Here is a 12,875-nt window from a genome sequence, read left to right as displayed (position 1 = left end):
GACCATGTTCTTGAATACCAGCACTAAATATCCAGGTTCATGCATAGAAACATAAGCAGTGCCTCCACTGGGTCAGGCCTGAGGTCCATCGTGCCCAGCAGTCCGCACACGCGGCGGCCCAACAGATCCGGGACCTGTGCAGTAATTCTCTATCTATGCCCCTCTATCCCCTTTGCCAGCAGATAATTGTCCTTTCTTGAACCCCAGTACCGTACGCTGCCCTATTACGCCCTCTGGAAGCGCATTCCAGGTGTCCATCACACGTTGGGTAAAGAAGAACTTCCTAGCATTCGTTTTGAATCTGTCCCCTTTCAACTTTTCCGAATGCCCTCTTGTTGGCCCATCCAATCTGCCCATCCACAGTATCCACGATCTCCTCCCCTCTCTAAGAGATCCCATGTGCATGTCCCACACTTTCTTGAATTCAGTCTTTGTCTCCATCACCTCTACCGGGAGACTATTCCATGCATCTGCCACCCTTTCTGTAAAAAAGTATTTCCTTAGATTACGCCTGAGCCTATCATCTCCAACTCTGGAGTTTCCTTTCAAATGAAAGAGATTCGCCTCATGTGTATTTATGCCACGTAAGTATTTACAAACATCAATCGGCTATAAATTTCAATAAAGTTTATCTACTAAGGCTTAAAAGCATATACAGTCACACAACAACAGGCCTTAGGATAGTTCACTCTCATACCTCAGTGGTGCAACCAGTATGCATATTAGACTTTCTTTACATACAGCATATCGGCACCAGAATCGTCATTGGTCATTAGTCTGACTTAATACTTATAGTTTAAATATAGATACTTTAGAATAATTTAGAGTAGAATAAATACTTTAAGAGTTAGAACAAGAACTTAAGAATTGCCGCTGCTGGGTCAGACCAGTAGTCTACTCACGTGGCGGACCCAAGGTCAAGACCAGTGCTCCAAATGAGTCCAGTCTTACCAGTTTAGCATGAACTTGTCCAACTTTGTCTTGAAACCCTGGAGGGTGTTTTCCCCTATAACAGACTCCGGAAGAGCGTTCCAGTTTTCTACCACTTTCTGGGTGAAGAAGAATTTCCTTACGTTTGTAAGGAATCTATCCTTTTTTACCTTTAGAGAATGTCCTCTCGTTCTCCCTAGCTTGGAGAGAGTGAACAGTCTGTCTTTCTCTACTAAGTCTATTCCCTTCAGTATTTTGAATATTTTGATCATGTCCCCTCGCAGTCTCCTCTTTTCAAGGGAGAAGAGGCCCAGTTTCTCTAATCTCTCGCTGTACGGCAACTCCTCCAGCCCCTTAACCATTTTAGTCGCCCTTCTCTGGACCCTTTCGAGTAGTACCGTATCCTTCTTCATGTACGGCGACCAGTGCTGGATGCAGTACTCCAGGTGAGGGCGCACCATGGCCCGGTACAGCGGCATGATAACTTTCTCGGATCTGTTCATGATCCCCTTCTTGATCATTCCTAGCATTCTGTTTGCCCTTTTCTCTGCCGTAGCACATTGTGCAGATGGCTTCATGGACTTATCAATCAGAACTCCCAAGTCCCTTTCCTGGGAGGTCTCTCCAAGTACCGCGCCGGACATCCTGTATTCATGCATGAGATTTTTGTTCCCGACATGCATCACTTTGCACTTATCCACATTGAACCTCATTTGCCATGTCGATGCCCATTTCTCGAGCTTGATTATGTCCTGTTGCAGATCTTCACAATCCTCCTGTGTCTTCACTAAACATAGAAACATAGAAGTAGACGGCAGATAAGGGCCACGGCCCATCAAGTCTGCCCACTCTGTATAACTTTGTATCGTCCGCAAATTTAATCACCTTGCTCGTCATACCAATGTCCAGATCGTTTATAAAGTTGTTGAAGAGCACAGGTCCAAGCACTGAGCCCTGCGGCACCCCACTAGTGACGCTTTTCCAGTCTGAGAATTGTCCATTTACCCCCCACTCTCTGTTTCCTATGCTCCAGCCAGTTTTTAATCCACGTGAGTATTTCACTCTCAATTCCATGGCATGCAATTTTCTGAAGTAGTCGTTCATGTGGAACTTTGTCGATGTGGAAGGGGGTCACTCCGACATAGAATTATGTTTCGCCTATATGAAGCTTTAGCAAGGAAAATCTCCTTATGTACAAATAAATAAATTTCATATTAGAAACAGTCTTATGCTTATCCTCGACATATCTTAAGTCTATCAAACAAATACCTTTAACTTAGCAGATACATGTTCTCCGCGTCAGACAACTTACACCCAAAGAACATGGCCGTGGCTTTTTCTAATATATACGTGTATATACCGCCCCTCGGTACCTTTTTTAAGTGGCGGTGGTCCAGCACGGTCTCCTGCTGGACAGCTGCCTTTCTCCTTGCAGAGCGATGCACAACGCAAGAGCGCGACCTATGCACTTCATGCCTGGTCCCGCGCCGCTCTGTTTTGGCTGCAGTCAGTTCTCGCGATGTACCCCATGCATTGTCTCTTCTGCAATAGCTGTGGCATAGTTAGGAGGGCAGGGGTGCTAAGGGGCATGTCTTAGAAATGTGATTCCAGTTTGATACACAGAAAAGAGGAATTGCTGAACTATCTACTACAAAGAACTGCAAAATAGGTTAAAAAAAAATTAACAAACAGCAAAAAGCTCATCTATTCTGCGCATTGTCCTTCCTTTTGAGTCTGCTCAGAAATCAGGTCCTAAATATGCTAGTGGAAACTAGTAGTACATTCTAGCTTGCTTTTAGATAAATATTTAATTTTTGTCCTTAATTATATTTTTTTAGGATACAGGCACCTGCAGCTTCGAAACTTGCACAATGAATCCCTCGACATCTCCAGCTTATTTATAAACAGCCGAAGAATGGAGGAAAACCCTAATGGCAGTGTTCTGCCCGCCTCTCTGGTAATTGCAGACTAATATTTGTGAAATGGATATGTATTCAGATCCTTACCAGGAAACTGGATTTTTATGCTGTAAGAAAGCAGAAACAAATATTAATTTCCTACCCATTTTTATAAGCATCAACACTTAAGATGTCACATATAATATTGCATCCATGTTAAATGACTATAGAATGGAGAGCTGACAGACAGTGGCGTAGGGTGAGCGGTGCCCGGGGTAATGGCACCCCTCCCCTGTCCTCTTCCCCCCCTCCCCCACCACACGCACACCCCTTCCCCGTATCTTTTCCTTTTGGCATCAGCAGCCACTGCTTGTATTGGCTTCGGTGTTCTCTCTGACATCACTTCCTAGGCAAGGGTGCCGGAAGTGATGTCAGAGAGAGCACCGAAGCCGATGTAGGCAGCAAGTCAATGGCTGCTCGTGCTGAAGTTAAAAAGGGAAAGGGAAGGGGGCACACGCATGGCAGGGGGAGGAGTGGGAGGAGAAGAGGAGGGATGCTGGTGTCCCAAGCCCCACTCCCCTTCCTAATCCTACCCAGGATAGAAGGTGTTGCCTAGGCTCCTCATAAAAAAGATGAATAGGGCAGGTTGGAGGAAATCCTTTCCTACTAGCTTCGGTTGTCCTGTACTTAACTTTGGCATGCCTCTAGTGACAGGGGTTGTTTCCTTAGAAACCTGGTCAGAGTTATGGATTCAGGATTTACCCTGTCACAATATATAGATATAAATGCATTTTGTTAGCATAGCAGCATGATCTCATTCTTTGGGTTTTCAGCTTTTTCCAGCTGGAAAAAGCCCACGAAAATGTATTCCTCTGAGAGACTTGGGGAAAGCCACTTCTTACCCTTTGAAATAAGCTATTAGAAATTTTCAAGGTTCTCTTTATTTGATATACCACAATATCCTAAAAATATCAAAGCAGTTTACAATTAAAGCGTTCCTTTTACAAAGACATGGTAGAGGTTTCTACCATGGGTTGGCAAGGTAAATGCTCCATCATTCATAACAATTCTATGCGCATCGGAGTATTTACCTGTCCCCCCTAGCTTCATTACATGTCCTCTAGTCCGTGTCAAATTGGACAATGTAAATAATCTTCTCTGCTCTATTTTGTCGAGACCTTCAAAATACTGAAAGGAATCGACAAAATAGAGCAGAGAAGATTATTTACATTGTCCAATTTGACACGGACTAGAGGACATGTAATGAAGCTAAGGGGGGACAGGTTCAGGACTAATGTCAGGAAGTTCTGCTTCACTCAGAGAGTGGTTGACACCTGGAATGCCCTCCCAGAGGAGATTATGACGGAATCGACCGTCCTAGGCTTCAAGAGCAAACTAGATGCATATCTCCTTAAGAGAGGCATATAAGGATATGGTGGACTATAAATTAAGCCAGGTGTACACCTGGCAGGGCCTCCGCGTGTGCGGATCGCCGGACTTGATGGACCGAAGGTCTGATCCGGAGAAGGCAGTTCTTATGTTCTTATGAGTGTGGTGCAGTGGTTAAAGCTACAGCCTCAGCACACTGGGGTTGTGGGTTCAAACCCACGCTGCTCCTTATGACCCTGGCCAAGTCACTTAATCCACCCATTAGATAGATTGTGAGCCTGCTGGTACAGACAGTGAAAGTTCTTGGGTACCTGAATAAACTCATGTCTGAGCTCTCCTGGGAGAATGGTATAGAAAATGGAATAAATAAATAAATAACAGTGCAGCTTTGTAAAAGCCAGCGAAAGTGTGTTAGAAGTAAAATGCTAAGAGAGTCGGGTAATAACAAAAGGAAGCATAGGTAGCAATCATAAACATAATATTTCTAAAACTTTTGATCTATTTTGAGGAATTGCTGAGTATTTCTCATCTGGAGTGGCTACTGAGGCAGGTATACCGGGCTTGATTGGCCTTGCTCTGATTCTGCCTGCCCTTCCTATGAGCTGGAATTTGCTGCTATGAGCCTTCATTTACAATTTTCCTTACTTGGTATTAGAGAATGACACGGTGGTGGTTTACCCGCGGCCACCGCATTTAGCCGCGGGTCACCGCCGAAAACGGGGAAGAAAACTAGCCGTTGCTGCGGCGACGGGGACAAGGCCATTCACCGCCCGCGGGGCGGTGAATGGGTCTTGTCCCCACAGTGAGGCATGAACGATCGCGTGGTCCCCGCAGCTCACACCCGCCTGCCCAATCGATTCTAGTGTTTAGCCAGCTCTCTCCCTTCTCCTCACCTTAGTTTGTAGATTTTCTTTTTCGGCGACCCGCACGCTATCAAAGAGCCGCTGCTGCTCAGTTTCGATCTTCTGCTCTGACGCAACCGGAAACAGGAAGTTGCAGCAGAGCAGAAGATTGAACACTGAGCAGCCGCGCGTGTGCGGCTCTTTGGGAAAGCGTGCAGGTCGCTGAAAAAGAAAGCCTGCAAATTAAGGTGAGGAGAAGGGAGAGAGCTGGCTAAACACTAGGATCGATTGGGCAGGCGGGTGGGGGCTGCGAGGACCGTGCGATCACCCGTGTTCCCGGCTCAGACTGTAAGGAGGGAGTGAAAGGGAACAGGATTCTGGGCCAAGGTGATGAAAACGGAAAGAAAAACCCACAGCAGGAAAGAAAGGGGGGGGGGGGGGAAGAAAGAGGGAAAAAAGCTAGATGGGGTTGAAAAGAAGAGACACACTGGTATGGAAGAGGAAGATAGGGGAAATCTGGACACAGGAAGGTAACAGAAAGAGGGGAAATTATGTGCATGGGGCATAGGGACAGAGACAAAAAGGGGACATGCCATGGGGATGGTATATGGACACAGGGGGGGGGGGCAATGGCAGATACATAGGGGAGATATTAGAAAAGTATATAAAATCGTACCCGTTTGAGGCTTTTATGTATGCAGCGGTGACGGTGACGGGGCGGTGAATGGGGTTGCAGTGGCGGTGACGGGGCGGTGAAGGGAATGGCGGTGACGGGGCGGTGCAGAGGATGGTGAGACGGGGACGGGGCGGTGACGGGGACCAATTTTTTCACCGTGTCATTCTCTACTTGGTATCCCTTCCTACCTCATGTAGACCAGACATGCATTGGTGGGCCTTGAATTCATCAGCAATGGGAGATTTTGTCAAAGTAACCAAGCCCAGGATGTTTGCTGGAGAGGTTTTGGCCAGAAGGGCATGTTTACACGTATTTGGTGGCTGTGGCCATTACTCCAACCATTCTGGACACAAATAGTGCACTCCTTGGGGGAAGTGTTGGGTATAGATGCTTGGGTATAAATGCTTGAGTACCTGATTGTATAAACCACTTAGATAACCTTGATAGGCGGAATATAAAATCCTAATAAAATTTAACTTTATAGATTACTCTAAAACACAGGAATGCTGTCTGTTGTATAATAAGCCCCCTAGGGTTACAATTCAGGCTCATAAATTTGCTATGATGGCGATCTTTTCAGCTGTTAAACTGACACTGGCCCAATCATGGAAGCAAACAGAGATTCCTGCAATACAGAAGGTGCTGTGCAAATTAGATTATATATGTCTCATGTCAGAATTGACTGCATGCAAATATGGTAGAGTGTTACCCTTTCAAAAAGTTTGGGCTACTTATCTTTTTTTTTTTATTATTATTATTATTATTTATTTATTAAAACTTTAATATAACAAACAAGCAAAATACACTTGCAAAAGAATTAGGGAATTGAAACCTAAAATTACAATGACTATAAAAGTACAGATATATATATATGGAAATAAAATAAAATTATTTAGTCCACAATTTGGATCCAAGAACAAGGAAATAAAACAAATACATAAGTAAATATAAATCTCAATTAGACAGATTAGAAGGCATGATGTCTCTCCCCAACAGCCGATTCGTTATACTGTGGACATAGCCTTTAAACCAATAGTTACCCCTCCCCCTTCTCTAGCTACAATAAATTCTAGCAAATGCTTAGGTTCATAAAATAAGAAATTCTTCCCTTGCAAAGAGACGTAGCATTTAACAAGAAATTTTAAAAGAAATGATGCCCCTAAAGCAACCACTCTGGGCTGATATAATAGGAAATCCTTCCTTTTGTTCTGGTGTTCCTTTGGAAATATCGGGAAAAATTCTTACTACTGAGCCAAGGAAAGAGTCCTTCATGTGCCTGAAGTAAGAGCGAAAAACTAAGTCTCTATCAGACTCCAAGGCGAATGTCACTATAAGGGTAATTCTCTCTGTTATTACCTCTAGGGAACTTTCCAGAAAGTTTGTCAGGTCCAATTTACTCTCTTGTATCTCAGGTTCTCCAGTTGGAGTAGAAGCTATTTGTTTCTGAGTACCCCTAGATATACGGGGCTACTTATCTTGAGTGGAGAAATGAGGTGCATTGATTTGTATCTGAGAGTTGATGATCATTACATTATTTCAAGCTCCAGCTATGAAACATTATAAAATAAAACATTAAAAAAAAAAAAAGTGGCCAAGCTCAGCACTGCCATTGAGTCACTAAACCAGGCAAACTCGCAGTCTGGTGCAGGGATGGGCAAACTCAGTTTTCGAGGGCCACAACCCAGTTAGGTTTTCAGGATTTCTCCAATGAATATGCATGAGATCTGTGTTATGCAAGAGATCTCGTGTATGTATTGGGGGAAATTCTACAAACCCAGCTGGGTTGTGGCTCTCAAGGACCGATGTTGCCCAGCCCTGTACCAGACTGTCCCCATTACTAATCTGTCTCTCTAACAACTAGATAATATGCTCTTTTTCCAAAATATAGTCTTTATTAAATTAATGCTTTGGGGGGGGTGGCTTGCGCTATCCTCAGTGTGGGCCTTTCCTGTATGCTTGATGTACTAAAGTCACTTTTAGCACTGCTGGTAAATGGATGAATTTCCTATTTCTTCAATAATGGCCACACAATAATTTTTCTATTAGCACATGGCTAATAGAACATGGCGTTTATTAGCCATGTGAGCACTTACCGACACCTATTTTGTAGGTGACGAGCTCACGCACTAATTCTGCCAGTTTTTGCCAGTAATGCTTGACTCACTTTGTCTGTAAAATTGTTTTATTTCTTTGTTAAACACAGGGTTTTTTTCTATAAAAGAAAGATAATGTCATACTTGCAAGTAGCATTTAAAGGAGGAATCAATGCAACTAGTATTATATTCATGAATATTGGAAGTATCCTATACACCTGACCATAAATAGCAAAACATACAGCTTATTCAAAAAGACAAAACTAGGATGTTAACAATTGTTCTGTTCACATTAAATAGTTATTCAGCACAGAGGAAAGAAAGCTGACTTCTCTATATAAAGTCACGGTGCATGGAGCTCCTGGCCCTGAACCTTTTACCGTCTATATCGTTGGTGGAGAGACTAATGCAAAGCAGCTCCTTCATCAGGTGAGTTCACACACCCACATTGTAAAGAAGTAATACTTAGTTATGACATGGCTTTTATATAATTGCACAAAAATACCAAAAATGGAATACACCTTGTTTAAGAGTGAAATCAAACAATATTCAATCCACAGAGATAGCCAATCTCAAGCGTCTGCAGTCAGACCCCAGAGCAAATCATGAGGAAAAACTCAACGCAGACTATCATTGATCGTGTTTTATCTCAATAACTTGGCTGTTACCAAGTGCTATGTATTTATAGTTGGAATGAAGTAATTACAAGGCGTATTCAATTTTTGGTATTTTTGTGCTATATACACAGTATTTGAAAGGTGTTTTTTATATAATTGCCAAATATGTGGCAGCAGCCAAAAAAGTAAACATGATGCTAGGAATTATTAAAAAAGGGATGGTTAACAAGACTAAGAATGGAATAATGCTTTGTATCATTCATAAGAACATAAGAATAGCTTTACTGGGTCAGACTAATGGTCCATCAAGCCCAGTAGCCCGTTCTCATGGTGGCCAATCCAGGTCACTAGTACTTGGCCAAAACTCAAAGAGTAGCAACATTCCATGCTACTGATACAGGTTGACCTCGTCTTGAGTATTGCATTCAATTCTGGTCGCCTTATCTCAAGAAAGATATAGTGGAACTAGAAAAGGTTCAAAGAAGAATGACCAAGATGATAAAGGCGATGGAACTCCTCTCATATGAGGAAAGACTAAAGAGGTTAGGGCTCTTTCCACTTGGAAAAGAGACGGCTGAGGGGAGATATGATTGAAGTCTACAAAATCCTGAGTGGTATAGAGCAAGTACAAATGAATCTATTTTTTTTACTCCAAAAATTACAAAGACTAGGGGATATTCAGTAAAGTTACAGAAAAATACTTTTAAAATCAATAGGAAGAAATATTTTTTCACTCATAGAATACTTAAGCTCTGGAACTCATTGCCAGAGGTTGTGGCAAGAGCGGTTAATGTAGCTAGTCTTATCCCAGGACAAGCAGGCAGCATATTCTTAACGCATGGGTGACGTCACCGACGGAGCCCCGGTACGGACACTTTTTACTAGAAAGTTCTAGTTGGCCGCACCGCGCATGCGCGAGTGCCTTCCCGCCCGACGGAGGAGTGCGTGGTCCCCAGTTTCTTCATTTCCGCGGAGCGAAGAAGTCGCATGTGTTTCAACGGCTGTTGAAATCATTTAGTTTGCCTTCCCGCTCGTGTATTTTTTCGATTTTCTTCTTTTTTTCCCTTTGGATTCCTTTAATTTTCTTTTCAAAAAAACAAACAAACCACAAACTCGTCGAGTTTTCTTTATTTTTTCGAGCCGGCCCCGGCGGGGCCTGTTGTCACCATCCAGGCCTCCGGCTTTGATTTTGCGGAGGCCGTGTTTCCCTTCATGCCCCCTCAACCGGGCTTCAAGAAGTGCCAGCGGTGTGCACGCCCGATCTCTCTCACCGACCCGCACAATTGGTGCCTGCAGTGCTTGGGTCCAGAGCATCGGGCTGACACCTGCACCCGCTGTGCTACGCTTAAAAAGCACACTCTGAAAAATAGGCAGATCCAACAAAATATTTTGTTCGGTACCGGATCTGCCATGGAATCTGCTGCGACGTCGACGACATCGACACCACCGGACCCTTCCTCGGGGTCGTTGGCCCAGGTAAGCCGGCTAAGAAGCCTTCCACTTCCCTCGAGCGCCCTCCTGCCACGGTTGCCACACCGGCCCTCCCGGCACCGCACCGACCCCGTAAACGCTCCGCTCCGATCTCGGTGAGTGCCTCATCATCGGCCTCCTCATCACCAGAGCGTAGAGCGGCACCTTTGGTACCGAAGAAGAAAAAAGCGGTACCGGTGCCTCCCCTGGATGACCGCATCGCGGCCATACTCCAAACACAGTTACAGGAGCAGCTGCAGCAACAACTCCAACAACTGTTGCCAGCATTGCTGGCGCCGCACCTTCCGGTACAGGACCGGTCCGAGCCTCGCACTGTCCCATCGGTGTCGACCCCCTCGGTACCGATTAATACCTCCATGCCGGTGCTCTTGGCTGAAACACCTACAGCGCATACCCGTGCTGCTGCCGACCATGCCCGGTCCCGGGAACGACATCGGTCTTCCTCACCCGGTACTGCCTCGGTGCGCTCAGGCAAATCTCTCTCAAAGACCCGCCATGCCGAGCCCTCTACCCCAATGTCGAAACGTGCACACCCCGACGTTAGAGACCCAGACTTGTGGGAAGATTCCCCGCACGGTACCGAAGAGGACGCTTCGTCCACCGATGAAGAACCCTCCATGACCGACACCGTCTCCAAACCAGAGCAATCATCTTTCTCTAAATTCCTTAAGGAGATGTCAGCAGCTCTTTCCATCCCCTTAGAGTCCGACTCTAAAAAGTCGCAGGCTTTTCTTGATGCCCTAGACTTTGAGCAACCTCCCAAGGAATTTCTAAAGTTGCCCGTCCACGACATCTTATGGGAAACTTTCTATAAAAACTGGGAGACTCCCCTCACTGTTCCCGGGGCCCCTCGCAAATTGGATAGCTTGTACCGGGTTATTCCAATCCCAGGGTTTGACAAACCTCAATTGCCTCACGAATCCCTCCTGGTGGAATCTACTTTGAAAAAATCTCAGGGTTCCAGTGTATATGCCTCCACCCCTCCTGGCAGAGAGGGAAAAACTATGGATAAATTTGGTAAGCGCCTTTTCCAAAATGCCATGCTAGCCAATAGAGCCAACAACTACACCTTCCACTTCTCCTTCTATATGAAGCACCTGGTGCAACAGCTCTCCTCCTTACAGAAATATCTTCCTGAACGTAAGGTCCCTCTTTTCCAGCAACAAATTTCCAGCCTCCTCCAACTCAGGAAATTCATGGTTCGCTCTATCTACGACTCGTTTGAGCTGACCTCTCGCACATCTGCCATGGCAGTGGCTATGCGCCGTTTGGCATGGCTGAGAGTCTCTGACCTAGACATTAACCACCAGGACCGCCTGGCTAACGCACCTTGTCTGGGTGATGAACTCTTCGGAGAGTCCCTGGACTCTATCACTTACCCCCACCGTTGGTGCATTGAGTGCCTCGGGGCCGAACATCTTTGGACTCCTGCCCGCGTTGTGCTACTCTTCAACCGCGGGCGCTTCGGAGGAGGAGGGCCAGGATCCTTGAACTGTTTGGCATGGATCCAGCGGTGGGACCGACCTCGGCCTCGACCTTGACCTCAGCCCCAACCTCGGCCTCGGCCCCGGTGGGGGCTTCGGCCTCGAAGGCCTTGATTTCGTTGAAGTCGCCCTCGTCTGTCAAGTCCTCGTCTGCCTCGACGAAACCTGTGGCTCCGGGTAAGTCTCCTCTTCCTCCCTCATGTTCCTTGGCGAAGAAGCCTACCCCAGGGTCTCAGGGGAGTGCGACGGCCCATGCCCTGTCCAGACCTCCTCCAAAGCGTGCCTCCACTCAACAGGAATACTCTTCATCGAGGTCGCCCTCGATGGAGCGCACTGCAGCACCTCCTCAACCTGCTCCGATGGTCTCGGTGCCGATGTTCGAGGACATGCTGAAGGCCATCCTGCAGACGCAGACCTCCTCGGCCCTAAGCCAACTTGCCCCGGCTTCGACCACGACCCAGGCATGCCAGACTGAGCGCCCACTCGACGCCCCTCGCGGGCGGTCTCAATGGCTTTCCTCTAGTAGGTCGTCCCCTGCTACTTCGAGGCCCAGGTCCCCGCCCCATGTGCCTCGATCGAAGCATACCTCGAAGTCAGGTCCTTCTTTGAGGCTTCCGCCCTCGAAGAAATCGAGGGACTCGCCTCCTCGGGGCAGATCTCCTGCCCCGTGTTCGTCGAGGCGCTTCAGGGAGCCTGTGCGGTCTCAACATTCTTCTCGCTCCCGTCGGCGGTCCTCCCCGTAAGTCTCCCCGGGTTGGGATAGTTCGGGGTCGAGGACCCCTCCCTCGAGGCCCTCGGGAAAGTTGGTTTCCCCTCCGATTCCTTATACTCCTGGCTCTTCCCCCAGTGGGGGATGCCATGGGGGCTTCTCTGCCTCTCTGGGCCCTCGGAGCCGAACATTTTCTCTGTCCTTCTCCCGGGACTTGGACATGCCTGCTCTTTATTCCAGGGAAGTGTCCCTGTCCTTTTCGGCGGCTCGACATTCCGGATCCTCCTCGCCTCACGAGACCCCTTCTTCGTCTCTGACCTCCTCTTTTGCTACATTTGTCTCGGACATGGGTAGGGCTCTTCAGCTGGATCTCCAGTCTGAATCCTGGTACACCAAGGAATACCTGGATGAGTTGGAGCAGCCTCATCCCCCTAAGGAGTCCTTGTGGCTTCCTCTGAATCAGGTGCTCAAACAGACCTTCCTCTGTAATCTGGAAGCACCTTATGCCATCCCGGCCAACCCTTCCAAGATGGAGTCTCGATACTGTACGGTACCATGTAAGGGTTTCGAGAAGTCGCAGTTCTCCCACCAGTCCCTGCTGGTCGAGTCCTCGCTCAAGAAGTCCAACCCATCCAGGGTCTATGCTGCCGTCCCCCCGGGCAGAGAGGGCTGGGCGATGGACAAGTTCGGTCGCTGCCTTTATCAAAACTCGATGATGGCGAACCGCGTCCTTAACTACAATTTTA

The 12,875-nt window shown here is 46.9% G+C and overlaps 1 protein-coding gene across 3 annotated transcripts in view; it reads left to right on the top strand.

Annotated features, from left to right (window-relative positions):
- PLCE1 (phospholipase C epsilon 1) overlaps positions 1–12,875 on the top strand; it is a 496,428-nt gene that overhangs the window by 464,966 nt on the left and 18,587 nt on the right. For all 3 annotated transcript variants that reach the window (XM_033942327.1, XM_033942328.1, XM_033942326.1), the window contains 2 exons: positions 2,769–2,887; positions 8,129–8,257. In XM_033942327.1, coding sequence (XP_033798218.1) covers positions 2,769–2,887; positions 8,129–8,257 — 248 coding nt within the window. The remainder of the gene's footprint in view (positions 1–2,768; positions 2,888–8,128; positions 8,258–12,875) is intronic.

Source organism: Geotrypetes seraphini, chromosome 4, assembly GCF_902459505.1.
Source record: "Geotrypetes seraphini chromosome 4, aGeoSer1.1, whole genome shotgun sequence".
Classification (NCBI taxonomy): Eukaryota; Metazoa; Chordata; class Amphibia; order Gymnophiona; family Dermophiidae; genus Geotrypetes; species Geotrypetes seraphini.
This window is presented reverse-complemented; position numbering and strand designations above follow the sequence as displayed.